Source organism: Sebastes umbrosus, chromosome 12 (genome assembly GCF_015220745.1).
Source record: "Sebastes umbrosus isolate fSebUmb1 chromosome 12, fSebUmb1.pri, whole genome shotgun sequence".
Classification (NCBI taxonomy): Eukaryota; Metazoa; Chordata; class Actinopteri; order Perciformes; family Sebastidae; genus Sebastes; species Sebastes umbrosus.
In genome coordinates, this window is record NC_051280.1 from 21,229,104 (window position 1) to 21,246,326 (window position 17,223).

General features: G+C 40.8%; 1 protein-coding gene across 1 annotated transcript; it reads right to left on the reverse strand.

Moving 5' to 3' along the window:
- Positions 1–19: 19 nt before the first annotated feature.
- sirt6 (sirtuin 6) lies at positions 20–16,922 on the reverse strand. The gene is made up of 8 exons (XM_037788490.1): positions 16,703–16,922; positions 12,692–12,819; positions 8,504–8,686; positions 6,518–6,577; positions 3,543–3,638; positions 3,382–3,462; positions 1,355–1,478; positions 20–1,137 (listed from the first exon to the last, which is right to left on the reverse strand). Exons 1-8 carry the CDS (start codon positions 16,766–16,768, stop codon positions 820–822), a joined length of 1,056 nt encoding a protein of 351 aa, XP_037644418.1. The 5' UTR covers positions 16,769–16,922; the 3' UTR covers positions 20–819.
- Positions 16,923–17,223: the final 301 nt, after the last annotated feature.

The window sequence follows — 17,223 nt, forward strand, 5'->3', positions numbered from 1 at the left end:
AGCGCAAATACACAGGAGGTTCTACCAGGAACGGATTGTGTTTATTGCCAAAACTCAAGTGTGTATGTGTAAAACAATAAAGATACTTTTTCCGTCAGAGTACAATGCCCCTTTTTTTCCTGAGATAAAAACATTTTCCTAGAAACGTACGGTGTGATTATGGTCCATTTATAACCAGCAGACGCTCCATTTATGTAGACAGTCAGGCGGAGTTAAACATCTCGGCAGAGAAACATAATTTGTTTGTACAATGAGAGAAGCACAGGTTTGACCTACAATTTCCTCCAGCTGTATGAGGCTACTAGTCAATCAGACTCAGAGATGCTCACTTGTTATCTCTTCTCGTGAAGGATCGAACCAAGGTGTCTTTAAAGGCCAGATCTGTAGGGATGAGATGTGGAGCGCGTGGTTATAAATAAAGCTTTTATTAATAAGGTGCAACAACCTTACACACCTTATTAAAGCTTTATTTATAACTGTGTGCTCCAGATCTCTTCTCGTTGTCTTCCTAACGCCATGTATTGGGTCATCCTTTTACCCTGGACACAATCACTTAGCTAATTTTGCTTTATGAAGGAGGTCAATTTTTGAGCTTTTAGCCGAGGAGTCAGTTTCACATCGCTGTTCATCGTGGCTGCAAAAAATATGGGATTAACAAAACCAGTACAGTACTAGAAGAGTCTTTGCTCCAGAGGGTGTAAGATGAGGAAAAATCCTCTGTCCTCTGAAACTGATCAAACCGAATACCTCCAGTTGTAAAGTTTATTTCTGGATGCGGGTTTGTGTTGTGAAGTTGATGTGAGAAAAAAATACCTACGGCTATTTCTCCTCATTAATCTCCACTGGGGAGTCCGCTCTCTCCCTCTTTACCGAGACCACCTCCTCCTTAACACTCCCGTCGTCTGTTAGTGCCGTTGTGTCTCTTTTCCTCTCCTCCTTAATTGGGTCCTTTTTCAACGTCTTCTTCGATCTGACTGCTCGTGGTGGTTTGACATCAGAGGTGGACTCAGAGGTGGCTTTGGAGCTCTCGCAGACAGTCGGACCCTCCCACTTTGGGATGTCCAATCCCAGCAGCTCCATCACCTGTTTCATGACATCGTCCACGTAACTACTGATACGCAGGTGCGCATGTTTGTCCTACAAGAGAGAAAATTACGACCGTGAAATGGTGATACTTAGTGTAAAATTACTACTTTTGTGGATGGAGTCTGGTTGCTTTGAAGACAGCGATATTGCAGCCTCAGTTCCCCGTCTCAAAAATATAATTTTGCCTTTGATTTGCGTACAGTATTTCCAGTGTCATTTCATGTTTCCACACATATGTGTCAGGTGGCGGTGCATGAATGAGACTCACGTGTTTCGTGGCCTGCAGGTTGACGATGGCCAGTTTTCCTCCTTTGCGCTTGGTGAGAAGTGGAAGGTCTCCACTGGGTTTGATCTGCAGGGACGTGCCGAGCGTCAGCGCCAGGTCTGCTCGTCTGTATGCACACAGTGGAGAAATACGTCACACACATTCTGCTTATTTGCCTGTTATTAAGAGGGGATTTATTGTTGTGCTTTAAGGGATTAGCTGAGTTTCCAATGCTGGTAGAAATGTTTGGTAGGTCCACATTTAGTCCCAGTTTGTGCCTCCTGTGTATTGCCATTACATCTGAGTCACAGCGCTGAGCATCCTTTTCTCTGAAAAATAATTAGCTGGCGACATTTGAAAAACCCAGAAGATTGTTTAACAACACTTACGGCTGCTCTGAAGGTATTCCCAGAATTCACAAAGACTTTACATGAATTTACCCGATTCTCAAGTCGAGACTGTATTTCTAATCCAGTTAGCCTGACATGACTTGGATCCTAATTCTTGTTGTAAAATACAATCTAAAAATTAGAAAGAAACATCAATATAGTTCTGGGCTGGTTTGCAGCCGGGTGTGAAGTGGTCTGGATAAGAGTCAGTAAGTCTGAGGCCGTGGTGCTCTGCCGGATTGCCCCCTCCGGGTGGGGAGTGAGTCACTGCCTCAAGTGAGGGAGTTAAAGTATCTCGGGGTCTTGAACATGAGTGAGGAACAATTGGAGCGGGAGATGGACAGGCGGTTGAGCCGGAAGGCGAAGCTCTTGATTTACCGGTCCATCTACGTTCCAACCCTCACCTGTGGTCATGAGCTTTGAGTAGTGAACGAAAGAATGAGATCGTGGATACAAGCTGCGGAAATGAGTTTCCCTCGTAGGGTGGCTGGGCTCAGCCTTAGAGATAGGGTGAGGAGCTCAGACATCCGGAGGGAGCTCGGAGTAGAGCCGCTGCTCCTTCATGTCGAAAGGGGCCAGATGAGGTGGTTTGGGCATCTGATCAGGATGCCTCCTGGTTGCATCCCTTTGGAGGTTTTCCAGGCACGTCCAACTGGTAAGAGGCCCCGGGGTGGACCCAGGACTACGCTGGAGAGATTATATATCTCGTCTGCCTGGGGAGAGGGACGTCTTGAATTTCCTGCTAAGCCTGCTGTCCCCATGACCCGGCCCCGGCTAATCGGTGGAAAATGGAAGGATGTATTGGTAATAAAATGTTTTACTTTTGGTTCACCTTGTACGAGCATTTCCAGCTGCCATATTTGTGTGGATTAGGAAAAAGCAGCACGACTTGGGAAATCTTTTTTTTTATCTTACAAAAGAAGGAATATTCATTCATGCAGATGATTAGAAAAGTCTTTGAGGATCTTATAAATACCTTCAGAACAGCCATGAGTGTTGTAAAATGATTTCAAAGATTGCTGGGTAATTATTTTTTAGAGAAACGGGTGCTTAGTGCTCTGATGGTAATACATGAGCGGTACAAACTGTTATCTGCTGCTTTCAGTCACACACATCTAGCAAAGCCATCTCCACTGCTCACTGCGATATGTCATTATAAAAGGAAGAGCAGCTCCACAGCAGCAGGCTCCTATTCAGTAATGAGACCAGGCGAAATACAAGTTACTTGGATGTAACATGCATGAACACACAGCTAGCTCCTCTTTGTAATGTAAAAGGGCAATTATGCTTCTCCTATGGGTCACTGAGTACATCAAGGTGAAACACAAACATCCAATCCATCCCGCTGTTTGTAGATAAAAGGTTTTCTTGGCTGAAGGTTTGAATGAAGACATTGACAGTCGGGAGGCAAATGGTAACATTAAAGCAAACTGTGAAGCATTTGCATGTCTGGACACTGACAGCAAGGCCACACAGAAAGCTAACGCAAATAGATCCAACAAATTATTTCACATTTTTTTCATTTCAGAGGACACGTTTGAACTGTGACTTGAAACAGGGATGGCAAAGGAAATCAGGATAGATATGAGTATGTGATGTGTGTGCTGAATCCAAACCAAAATGGAGCAGGAATGGTCTCACCTGCTGGCATCCTCTGCTTTGTTCAGGTCTCCGTCAGGAAGAGCATCCTCCCAGTCCAGTATGGTGCTTATCAGCTTTCCTCTGTTTTAGCAAAAGAATACACAGTCATGCTAATAAATAGATCATTTATTATTTCAAAACGCAGTGAAAGCGATTGTTACCTGCAGGCTCTGAGTCCCCTGGATCGCACCACATCACAGTAACGTCCTGTCGGTTTCAGTCCCATCACACCGATCACTTTGTCTCTGACATACTGCCTGGAAAACCAAAACCAACCCTTACAGATTACGTCTCTGTCCGACCAGATCGGTTTTAGTTAAGTTACAGTTATGAAGAAAACAATCCCAAGATCCACTTATACACAACACCATGATAATATAGACTGGATGGCTACTTTATTAGATAGACCAGACGACTCCAGGCATCTTTCTTCAAGACATGGACTCAACATGATTCTTGAAATGCGCTTCAGGGATATCAGTGACTCAACGGCTTCATATATCTGCTGCAAACATACATGTACGCCTCTGCTCATCCCAAAGTAATCTACTTGGATGAGATATGAACACTGTGCAGGTAGAGAGAATACAATACAATAAATCTTTATTGTCCACCAGGGTGGAAATTTGTCTTCGGCTCACCAAACACAAGAAACAACAACGTACCAAAGCAGTTAATGAGAACAAATGCATAGACAGGTCATTTTACACATTAAAAACAGTTCACGTCAGTGTCTGTGGTTTGGATCTACTGAGTCACCTTGTTGAGTTAAAGTCTAGATTAAATGAAAAATGCATTTTTTACCTTTTTAGATCACATACCCGGTCATATTGTTTATCTATTTAACAACATATGCAAAAAATGTACAAAAAAAACAATTTCTTTGTATTTTTTAATATCAAAATCCAATCATCTTTTCTTCCAATAAAACAAAATATGATTGCGTAAGCTAGTCCCAGCCAATAATTTCATTACATCCATCAATCAATATGCAAATTTTGGTGACATCAGTAGCTCTGTATCTCGCTACATTCAAAGCCCGCACACTTTTTAGCGGTCCAATCAAATGCCGAGGATTTGAGTTAAGTCTCTCTTGTAAGGTTGTGTCTAGAAGGTAACCCCCAAGTTGAGAAAATGTGCGAAAACTCTTGCGAGACTCGCTGCCCGACGGCCTATCCTAACGTCAACCATTCGAGGTCAATGCCTCACGATAACCATCTCGCGGTAGTTTTGCAACTTGGGGGTCACCTTCTAGACACGACTCTCTTGAAACTGTACACGGCTCAAATATTCAGTTTCACTGAAGAATACTCACAGTACAGAAGCTAAAGATGCTCTAACTTCAATTTCACTGGGACTCTAAGAATATTTAAGGCACTCTGGATGAAGGACTTCTTAAACACATGTTTAGTTGCCAGAGGGACAATATAGAGCCTCCCTGAGCTCAAGAGCTCAAACTGAAAAGAGGATGTCAGTCTCTTGTCTGTAGAAGGCCAACAAAGGCCATCGGCATACTTAAACAATCTAAAAAGGTTTGTCATTTATCACAGGGGGAAGAGCACAGCCTTGTGGGCAGCCTGTCCTCACAGTGAGCACGTCTGATATGTTCTCCCTAACACAGACCCTCTGTGGGCAGCAGGAAACAAAGTCTCTGAACCAGAGAACTAAACCCGTATTGATGTTAAGATCAATGAGTCTTTCCAGGAGAACATGTGTCTTTATTAAGTTAAAAGTTGAGCTAAAATCTACAAATACAACTCTGGCATATCCTTAGGCTTACTTGTGACTATAGGGACACCAGGCTGCTACTGCTCAACCATACAGACCTTTACACACATTAGACTGATCAGTTATTAACTTGACGTTATGGTTTTTATGAAGGAGACGTCTGGTTACCAGGGCTCATTCACATGTTGGCAATCTCTCATCGTAAATGTTAATCTGGATAATATATATATATCAAAAATATGAATCAGAATTGCCCAACAATAGTTGTAAACATTATATTTCAATAAATTGATTTCAGTCGGTAAAACCCAGTAAGGTTAACATGAGCTAAATCAAATGTAACAGTAACATTAAATGTTGGTATCTGGCAGAGAGAGAAGTCATTATTTTGAGATACTAAGTGAACATATTGAGATAATAAGAGAAAATATTGAGATACTAAGTCATTATTTTGAGATACTTAGTGAAAATATTGAGAAAGTTTCTTATTATTTAGAGATACTAAGTCATTATTTAGAGATAGTAAGTGAAAATATTGAGATACTAAGTCAATATTTAGAGATACTTAGTGAAAATATTGAGAAAGTTTCTTATTTTGAGATACTAAGTGAAAATATTGAGACACTAAGTCAGAATATTGACAAAGTTTGTCATTATTTTGAGAAAGTTTCTCATTATAATGACTTACAAAACTTTTTTTCATCACAGTGGCGGAAATGGGCTTCCATCGACTGATACACTAAAAATAACTAAATGGGTTTTATTTCTATTAGCAAAACGACAGTGGGAGTGGTGGGCAAGTAATGTAATCAGTGTATACCTGAACACTGTGTAACACCGACTGCTGCTGCAAGCCTACTTGCAGCTGTCTTTTTCGGCACAGTCCTAATTATTGAGAATTTCCACGATTTGGGCTTTGTTCATGTGTCTCGGAGGAACTGAAACAACCTTGCAAAAACTCCTTTTAGTTGAGAAGCACAGTCTTTAAAAAGACAGGCTTTTAGGGGCCAGTCGTCTTGTTAGGCTGAATAACTATTGATGTCTCTACAGGGAGACAAAATGAAGTCCGCGATGTGTTCCTGGAATCCTTTTTGAGATAATGAGCGCTATGCAAAAGGAAGCATTATCCTGCCGGACGTTTCCAAAAACTCTTGACGTACAAATACACCAGCAGCTTTTATTACCTTTCATGGATTCATACCTCCTGTCTGCATGCTTTATATATATAACATGTTGCAGCCACATGATTTGCTGTTTGTTTTCACAGGCGTACTAAATATAATGGCCTCAAAATGAAAGCCGGTAGCTTGTAAAGATGAGAATTATCAGAGTTTCAAGATCAAAATGTGGGTGTTTGGTGGGTGTTTGGTGTGTGTGTGTGTGTGTGTGTGTGTGTGTGTGCTCATACCTGCCACACTTCTCACACTCCTCCACAAACATGTTTCCATGGAGCTCTGATAGCACATCCCTGACAGAGCAAGAGGGAGAGAAGACAGAAAAAAAACAGTAATATTACAAAAATGATATTCACTTGTCTCCAAAGTTAACGTCGGAACTCTTCAACACAACTTTTTTCGCAGTCCCTCTTTGATTCGTATTTATTTCTGTTCCATCTGGCATCTCCGCAGATTAGTGCCAACCAGTTTGCTTTACCAGTACGGGCTGCTTGCCTCGATGATTTCCTCGGAGAAACTACCAATTCACTGTCTCGTCTCGTCTAGAAAAAAAAAAAAAACCTGACTGATGGAGGGTGGAGGAGGAAATGGCTTTCAGGGAAAGCCAGTCTTCCAATACGTGTGAAGGCTGGGTTTATGTGCTGAATGAAAAATTGGATTCTTGGCCTTGGGTTAAGTCCAATATGTTTGGATAGTCCAGAGTCAGACCAAACATTTTCCATTACTCTGAGCATTATTTGAAGTTTATTTGAGCGGTATTTAAAGAGCTCCTCATTTCTGGCGCTGTTACAGCGGTTATCACAAAGCAGCAGCTTCATTATTAAAACAATGAGTCACAACCCAACATGTAACAAATTGGCGTGAAACAATATGGTTATCTCATAATGCTGTATATATATATATATATTTGTGTTTGCATACTACAAATGAATAAAGAGAAAACTATAATGTGGCTGTTTCCTCCACAATAAGGAATTCACTGCATTTTCTGAACAAGTTAACTTTTCCTATAAATAAGTGCCTCACGTCTCACCTCTCACTTATTCATTCCCTCTCCTCTCCACTCTCTCTGCTTCCACTGCTAATCATTCTGCACAGCACAGAGATGTAATCTGACATGCAGGCGCGGCGTTGCGGGCGGGCCTAACAGACCTGGGCCCACCCACCGGTACAACTGGCCCATCCTAATCCTTAATAATAATAATAATTTGAATGTCAACGTTATGGATGATGCTTCAAACTATTCGGTACAGCCCTATAGTATATTAAAAATACTGATGAAATAGGAGGACTGTTGTTTTAGCTTTTGGGGATATTTGTGGAGTTATGTGGTCCGTGAGTTTTTTTTTTGAATAGGTAAGTGGTCCTTGGTCTGAAAAGTTTAGAGAAAAACAGTTCTACACAATCCACAGCAGAAAAATAACTATGGTAGATATACTAGGTGTTTCATTTTCGCACGATTTGAGCAATATACCTGCGTGTGCTGCCTGTAATACTAACGGTCATTGGAAATGTTTTAGAAAAAGATTCAAAATGTGTCCTGATCAGCCAGACGCACTGCAGTCGCCTTCTGGCATGATATCAGTCATTTCTGTTTTAGCGAGACTACCAGGTGGAAACCATCAAAGGGGCAAACTGTATTAACTTCTGTAATTAAAAGGCTAAGCCAAAATTAATTTGGCCCCGTCCAAAATTGAAATCCTGACACCGAGCCTGCAAACATGATCTAAAATATTATATATATATTAGAACATGGAGAATATGTTCGTCTACATTTGGAGCATTTTGTGAACATTTGCAGCAGTTATACAGTATTTGATAGGATGATACATCTTTAAAGCTGCAATAATTCATGTTTTAATACTAACAATAGGTCAACTCACTACATGTAAATGTAGGGAAAGTGGGAAAGTGGTCACTCGTAGTGACAAACCCATAGAGAATTATCCCCCAACTCTGCAGTTACCCTCAACTGGGCATCTTCCTGCTCATTGTTTTGGTTTTACAGCCCGCAACTTTAATTTTTTGGTTCACTCTCACCGCTCTCATCAACCTTGTTTCCAGCAGCAGCAGGCAGCTGTTTTCAGAAAACAAATGCTCTTATAAACTGACTGTACGCTACCTGATATTAATAACTATGATTTGAGTCAGCTACTCAGTGTGTAAAACACTGGATGGGTGTATATCATACTACAGGACAGGAGGCAGGGCGGAGTTACCTGGGGAAGCCTGATCGGACATGTAGTCCGTCCACATTCTGGCTGACGAGATACTTGAGGTAGCCGGCCCTCTGCAGTCCCAGGAGGGCCATGTGAGTCAAGCTGGGTCGGGCATCTTCAAATGTAGTGTCAAAGCGAGGCGACTCACCCTGTTGTTCTAACGTCCATACACCCTTTGGACCCCTGGAAGAGAACAGTGATGAGGAGATGATGAAATTTCATGTCATGATTATCCTGGCCAAAATAATTGTGATTCATGATATTATCCTGGTAATCATCAAAATATGCTTAAAGGTATAATATGTAACCATTGTCTGTTGCTGTTTGTAAACACACAGCATTAAAAGTTGGCCACACCTCCACAGCTCAACGAGCGAGGGAGGGAGAGAGCAGCGACGGAGTGTAGAGTGAATGAAGAGAGGGAGCGCCGTTAGTGAGAACAAAGCAGTGAATCAGAGAAATAAAACCTTATTTTCTGATTGTTTCGCAGCGATTACGTTCTAAAGCACAAATAAACACGATCACAACTCTGCACAACCCTGCAGGAAGGTGCCGAATTGCCAAATTTTGAATGAGAAGGGCAGACTTCTGTGCGCTGTCGCTGGTGAAATACGGCTGCTTTGTATCTGACAGAGCTAAAGGGGGACTTATGCCCATCGATGTATAATAATGCTTTTGCCTCGGTATCAGACGCTGAGGGGCGTGACAAAACAGTGGTATTTGACAACCTGAACGGGCTGTAGGGGATGATTGAGAGGGATTATTATACATTGTGTTGTTTAGGTAATTCTTGCATATTATTAAGGCAGTCCCGAATACCATTTTTTGGGCTTCGAAGCTTCGGTGATTACCATGGCAACGGTCGAAGCTTCGGTCAGCCCTACATATTATACCTTTAAAACTCTTAAAAAGACACTAAAACATACTGCAATTACTTTACCATACATTTTGTTAAGAAGCATATGTTCATTGCAAAGGAGGACACATCTTTTTTAGTGAACATCTTAAATAAGGTAATCATAAATCAACAGTCCTCGTGCTTAAATAAAGGATACATTTTTGCCTGTGTCTGTACTTTCTTACAGGATAGTTTTACTGTATTTTCTACACTATGCAGCATTTTCCCTAAAAACAATGTATAGACTCAACGATGTACAGACTCATACAAAAATAATCCCTCTTAATCATCACTTTAGACCCACAACAAGTGCGTTGTGCGGTCTGTATCTGCAGAGACTCTGCAGCCCTCTGCATGAATTTTCTCTTTTCTTCTTGTTTTGTTTTATTTTTATTTTACCGTGTTAGTTTCTGGGCCTTTGGGCATTGGGTGTGTATAATCAGGATTAGACAGGTTGTAATCCGGTGGGTGGACTGGAGGCAATACGTGTAGAACAACTAGTGCGTGGGTATGTATTCATGGTTGAGTGAGTATTAGGAATCTCATAGGAGGAGCTCTGCAAAAGAGTTCTGCAAAGTTTGTGTACCAAACTGACAACAAGCTGTCAAATGCTGCTGCCCACTGGACATATGAAAGACCGATAAAAAACAATGTACAAAGATTCTCCCACGAAGAGAAAATATAAAATCTGTATCCGATTCATGCTTCTTTGATCAACCATTCAAGTTTGGGGTGTCTGAATGAACGCAGCGGTCCCGTCAGTAATGCTGCTGTCTAACATCCTGACAGTTGCCAAGTTATTTCGAGGATACACAGTTTATCTTTATGCATCAGATGAGGGAACGCATCCTGTGAATCCTCAAACGCAGCCACAATAGCCTCATCTCTCAACAGCAACATGATTCCTTGCCCGCTCAGCCCTGACCAGTTCAAAGGCGGACTAGCATTAACGGAGAGGCCTGTGCGTCACTTATTACATGCTTATCACCATGAGAAAGATGCTGCAGGACATGAAAGCCACGGCGGATCTGTGAGGCTGGTATAATCACATTTTGCTGCCGTCAATAATATCCACCTGAGGGGCTTAATTTCTAACTCTCAGCTGGAGAACATGTGAGTGTGTGTTTGTGAGTGTGTGTGTGTGTGTGTGTGTGTGTGTGTGTGTGTGTGTGTGTGTGTGTGTGTGTGTGTGGCAGCAGTGTGAATATAATTTGTGTTAGAGGATCTGATGTGTACATAGAAACCTTGGCTTTAATGATATTGCCTTCCAAGGTCGGTTCTACCTGACTGACAGGCAGACCAATGAAATATTAATTAGTCAGGTCTCCACGGCGAACGTCTCCAGGCATGCATATATGAATTGTCCCTCGGAGATATCTGTCATTCACACCAGAATGAACAATTAATTAGTACAAAGCTCTCTATCTGATGTGCCGCAGCTCAGATATTAGGGCAAAATACGTGTTTGCACAGTATCAATGGAAATTATTGCACTATAATGGATGAACACAGATTGAGCCGGGATTTATTTTAGTGTGTGTGATATTGTTTTTTACAGAGAGCTGGATCTGACAAATAATGAGCAGGTACCACCCTCATCTGCTCATACAGTGGTACTACAAGACAAAGCAGGAGGCAAAGTCGAGAGGTCCAAATTATGTCTACCAGAAATGGAGAAAAAAAATAATTTCTGGCTTTGATTCACTGATTATGCAGCTTACTCATTAACAGTATTTGTATTAGATGCAGTGGCATAAAGTTGGTAGTTGTCCCCAAGTTATCCCCCTGAGACGCAATGTCATATAACAACTAATTCAGATCAATCAATCAAAATGAATACATCATGATATGCTAGGAAAAGCAGATTAGTGCTAATGAGAGACAGACAGTAACGTCCCCATTATGTTATTTAAATGATCATAATCCATCTTTGCAAGGCTGCCAAAACTATGAAATGGCACAATGCACTTAAGAGTCCCTTTCTTCTCTCAACTGTTCCTCTGGCCTCAGCGCTCACAGCAACAGGACTATCACCAGAATGGCTGCTATAACCAGCAATTTTCTGCACTTGACCTGTCAAACACCCTTTTATAAATTGTCCATTTCCTCAGATTGCCCTGTTGATTCACCTCCTCCATGAAAATCAAACAACTTTGAGATTTTAGATTCGCACAAAATACTTCATATTGAATTATTTAAGATATTAATAATAAGCTGCATGATTGGAATATTAAAGGGACAGTTTGGGTGTTTTGAAGTGGAGTTGTATGAGGTACTTATCCACAGTCAGTGTGTTACCTACAGTAGATGACTGTCGGCACGCACCCAGTTGGGAGAAACAGACAGGAGTTACCACACAGGAGCAAAGCAACATATTGCTGTGAACGGGACCGACAGCAAAACATATTTTAGATAATAATAAAAAAAAAATATTAGTTTAAGTGTACACTATATTTAGAATATGTTCCGATGGGCAACTGACCTGAATATGAAACATATCTACACTGTTTTTGTCATCTGAGCCTGCTGGCTTTGGAGGGAGCATAAATAAGTTTCACTTTCAGTCCTGTTCCCCGTTGGAAAGGATTAGGAAAGGGGTGTCTGATGGCAAGATAAAGAGGTGAAAATACTCTAAATATAGTGTACTCTTGAACTGATATTTATTCTTTTAGGTGTTTAAAATACATTTTGCTGCTGGCCCTGTCCCTAGCAGTACATTACTTTGCTCCCGTGCGGTAACTCCTTTCTGTTTCTCCAAACTGGGGGTGTGCTGACCATCATCTACTATAGGTAATACATTGACTATGGATAAATACCTCATACAACCAGACTTCAAAACACCCGAACGATCCCTTTAAGTTAATTTAAAATCAATTAAAACATCCTAAAAGGATATATTTTACGTAGTGGTGAACATACTTTGCGTAGATTTTGCACTGGCTGGCTTTAACAGTAAAAACATATGGAAGCTAAATGCACATCAGCACATGGGCATTACAACAGAAAAAAAAATGAACATACACAAAATAAATGGCTAGAAGACACTATATGGATACACATAAACAAAGTACTGCTGGTATCCCAAACCATTCCTGTAACACATTAATTAAGAGCATTTTTTGAAAAGGAAATTTAACTTAACTTGAAACAGAGTGTGAGTTCAGTGTTACATTAATGCTCATCATGTTCATGAACAGGAAACGTGGTTGAGAGAGAAAAGCCGTGTGTATTTGATTTGTGAGAAAGGGTGGTAGAAGAAAAGAGCTATGGTGACTTTGTTTGTGCCTCACCTGAAGTCGGGGATGCCTGATGCGGTGCTGATTCCTGCTCCAGAGTGGACAACCAAGAACTGAGACTCTTTTATCAACTGAGCGAGCGTCTCCACCTTCGCCTTTACCTCCTCAGGACCGTCAAACACCTGCCACAGAACATGAAACATTAGGTTCAAAAACAGCTGCCCGACACTGACACAATCAAATATCACAAATATCAAGACTAATTAGGGATGACGAGGGGCTGAGAAGGGATGCTTTCATATCGTATTTTATCAACACAGGGGCGAGTGATTTGGTCAAATGTGGGTGTGATGGCCATGGAGGAAGAAAGATTCCCTCTTCATTTCACACCGTCTAAACTGAAGCCAGAAATAGACCAAAACATTCGTAACATTCATGCAGCTGGTCAATAAAGAAAAAATAAATGTTCACAATGTTCAAAACACTCAACAAACAGAAAATATCTTGTTTTATGTTGCAGTTTTAATGTAGTGCCCTTTGCTGAAAGCAAACTACTTAAAGGTCCCATGGTGTAAAAAGTGAGATTTTTAGGTCTTTTACATTATAGAGCAGGTTTAAGTGTTATATAAATACTGTTAAACTATCAAAATGCTCAATATACGAAGAAATACACACAGCCCTTATTCAGAAATTGCGGGTTTTAAACAAGCCGTTAGGATTCTGTCCATTTATGATGTCACAAATATTCAATATTTAGACCATTACACGGTTTTAAACGTAAACATTCTAAATGTGTCCCAGTTTATCTCCTGTTGCGGTGTATGTAAATAACATCAGCTGACAGGAAGTAAACATGGACCCAAGCTGTTGCCTAGCAACGAAATTCCGTTGCAATTCCATTGAAATGCACTAAAACGGAGCGTTTCAAACAGATGGTAAATACAGGTATATTCAGGCAGACAGGTTAAGGAAAATAGAGTTTTTTTTTAACATTACAGCATGTAACAATGTTCTAGTAGAAACCCAAAATACAAGTAAGAACCTGAAAATGAGCACAATATGGGACCTTTAAGAAACTTGCATTGGATTTTCTATGTGTGGGACTTGTGTGTCTTTCAAGTTGGATAACTTTTGCTGGTCTGCACCTCACACATTCTCCCCTTCTGTCATTTCCTGTATATGATTATTTTTATTGTTACCTGTGTAATATTATTGTACCTGAGCAGAGCTTACAGCTTTTAGGACATAATTGTAACATCAATAAGTGAGAGGGTGACATTAGGTTATATTCACTTCCATCAGTGTACTATTTTGATGTACTGGTACTTTTCCATTTTATGCATCATACATTTCAGAGTAAAATGATGAACTTAGTGCCCCTTTACTTCTCTCCTTTATCTGATTGCTGAAGTTACTGTTGTTAGCCTTTAGTTTGTGCCTCTCATGTAATCTGATTATCAATGCAAGTCTTACATAGTCATAGACAGTAATTACAACACCAAACTGGGGACAATGGCTTCTTTGCAGACATGATTTAACACATACAACATATGTTCATAATATGACACACTGCTAGTTAAACTACCACCTGGACCAGCATTTGCACTATCTGTTTATATTATGTTTATAGCTTATATTGTATATTGTACATTGGTAGAATTTCAATTTATTTTTATTCTTATTTAATTCTAACGTTTTTATCTAGTCTTTTATTATTTTACTGGTTATTTGCACCAACAAAACCAAAGCAAATTCCAAATGTATACCTCTTACACCTGGCAATAAACACGATTCTGAGCTACAACACTGCTAGTTAAACTCCCACCTGGACCAGCTACAACACTGTTAGTTAAACTACCACCTGGACCAGATACAACACTGTTAGTTAAACTACCACCTGGACCAGATACAACACTGTTAGTTAAACCACCACCTGGACCAGCTACAACACTGTTAGTTAAACTACCACATGGACCAGCTACAACACTGCTAGTTAAACCACCACCTGGACCAGCTACACCACTGTTAGTTAAACTACCACCTGGACCAGATACAACACTGTTAGTTAAACCACCACCTGGACCAGCTACAACACTGCTAGTTAAACCACCACCTGGACCAGCTACAACACTGTTAGTTAAACTACCACCTGGACCAGCTACACCACTGCTAGTTAAACTACCACCTGGACCAGCTACAACACTGCTAGTTAAACTACCACCTGGACCAGCTACAACACTGCTAGTTAAACTACCACCTGGACCAGATACAACACTGTTAGTTAAACCACCACCTGGACCAGCTACAACACTGTTAGTTAAACTACCACATGGACCAGCTACAACACTGCTAGTTAAACCACCACCTGGACCAGCTACAACACTGTTAGTTAAACTACCACCTGGACCAGCTACAACACTGCTAGTTAAACTACCACCTGGACCAGATACAACACTGTTAGTTAAACCACCACCTGGACCAGCTACAACACTGCTAGTTAAACCACCACCTGGACCAGATACAACACTGTTAGTTAAACCACCACCTGGACCAGCTACAACACTGTTAGTTAAACTACCACCTGGACCAGCTACAACACTGTTAGTTAAACCACCACCTGGACCAGCTACACCACTGCTAGTTAAACCACCACCTGGACCAGCTACACCACTGCTAGTTAAACTACCACCTGGACCAGCTACAACACTGTTAGTTAAACTACCACCTGGACCAGCTACACCACTGCTAGTTAAACTACCACCTGGACCAGCTACAACACTGTTAGTTAAACTACCACCTGGACCAGCTACACCACTGCTAGTTAAACTACCACCTGGACCAGCTACAACACTGCTAGTTAAACTACCACCTGGACCAGCTACACCACTGCTAGTTAAACTACCACCTGGACCAGATACAACACTGCTAGTTAAACTACCACCTGGACCAGATACAACACTGCTAGTTAAACTACCACCTGGACCAGATACAACACTGCTAGTTAAACTACCACCTGGACCAGCTACAACACTGCTAGTTAAACTCACACCTGGACCAGCTACACCACTGTTAGTTAAACTACCACCTGGACCAGATACAACACTGTTAGTTAAACCACCACCTGGACCAGCTACAACACTGTTAGTTAAACTACCACCTGGACCAGCTACAACACTGCTAGTTAAACTACCACCTGGACCAGCTACAACACTGTTAGTTAAACCACCACCTGGACCAGCTACAACACTGCTAGTTAAACTACCACCTGGACCAGCTACAACACTGTTAGTTAAACTACCACCTGGACCAGCTACAACACTGTTAGTTAAACCACCACCTGGACCAGCTACAACACTGTTAGTTAAACTACCACCTGGACCAGCTACACCACTGCTAGTTAAACTACCACCTGGACCAGCTACAACACTGCTAGTTAAACTACCACCTGGACCAGCTACAACACTGTTAGTTAAACTACCACCTGGACCAGCTACACCACTGCTAGTTAAACTACCACCTGGACCAGCTACAACACTGTTAGTTAAACCACCACCTGGACCAGCTACAACACTGCTAGTTAAACTACCACCTGGACCAGCTACAACACTGCTAGTTAAACTACCACCTGGACCAGCTACAACACTGCTAGTTAAACTACCACCTGGACCAGCTACAACACTGCTAGTTAAACTACCACCTGGACCAGCTACACCACTGCTCACACATCTGGACCAGCTACAACACTGCTCACATCTGGACCAGCTACACCACTGCTAGTTAAACCACCACCTGGACCAGCTACACCACTACTCACACCTGGACCAGCTGCTCACACACCTGAGCTAATGATGTAAAATTAACTTTCTTAACAAAGACTAATAACGTTAATGCTTAACCCTTACTTCAGTGTTTCCTGCTGTATATTTCTATGCTTTTACTTGTCATGGAGTATTTTTATACTGAAGTATTGCTATTTAAATACATGTTAACATCCTGCAGACATGATCATCCTCAGCTAGCCTGCTAGCAGTAGAAGCTAACTACCTAACATTAGCTCATCTTTACCTCTGGAAGTCCACAAACACCTTTGTCTGCGTACGGTGAGAGTCCAGCAGCATAGTTCACAGACATGACTGTTGTCGGTATCGTGTCTTTATGTATTTTAGAGTTGTTCCTGTATCATAAAGACATAAAGACATAAAGAGTAACAATCTCTCAGGCGGTTCTTTAATTGTGTTGTTTGGCTGACGTCATCTCGGAGCGACGACGTGTGCTGCGTTCATGAATATGGGAAAATTGTTAATGCACGACATCTCCTCGTCCACCTGGATTATCTTTGTTCGAAGAAAAAAAGTATTAACTATTTAACATATATATATATATATAGTATATATATTATATATATATATTTATATATGTATATATATAATATATATAATACAATATATAAATATATATACATATATTTATATATGTATAAATATATATTGTATATATATATTTATACATATATAAATATATATATATATATTTAAGATATATATGTTATATATATAAATGTATATATATATATTTATATATATTTA

Excerpts from the sequence above, each read along its gene's own strand:
- sirt6 (XM_037788490.1), bottom strand. The coding sequence starts at position 16,768 with ATGTCTGTGAACTATGCTGCTGGACTCTCACCGTACGCAGACAAAGGT. Across the intron at positions 8,687-12,691 it reads TCAGGCATCCCCGACTTCAG|GGGTCCAAAGGGTGTATGGA; the intron begins GTGAGGCACAAA and ends GTTCTCTTCCAG. Across the intron at positions 3,639-6,517 it reads GAGTGTGAGAAGTGTGGCAG|GCAGTATGTCAGAGACAAAG; the intron begins GTATGAGCACAC and ends TTGGTTTTCCAG.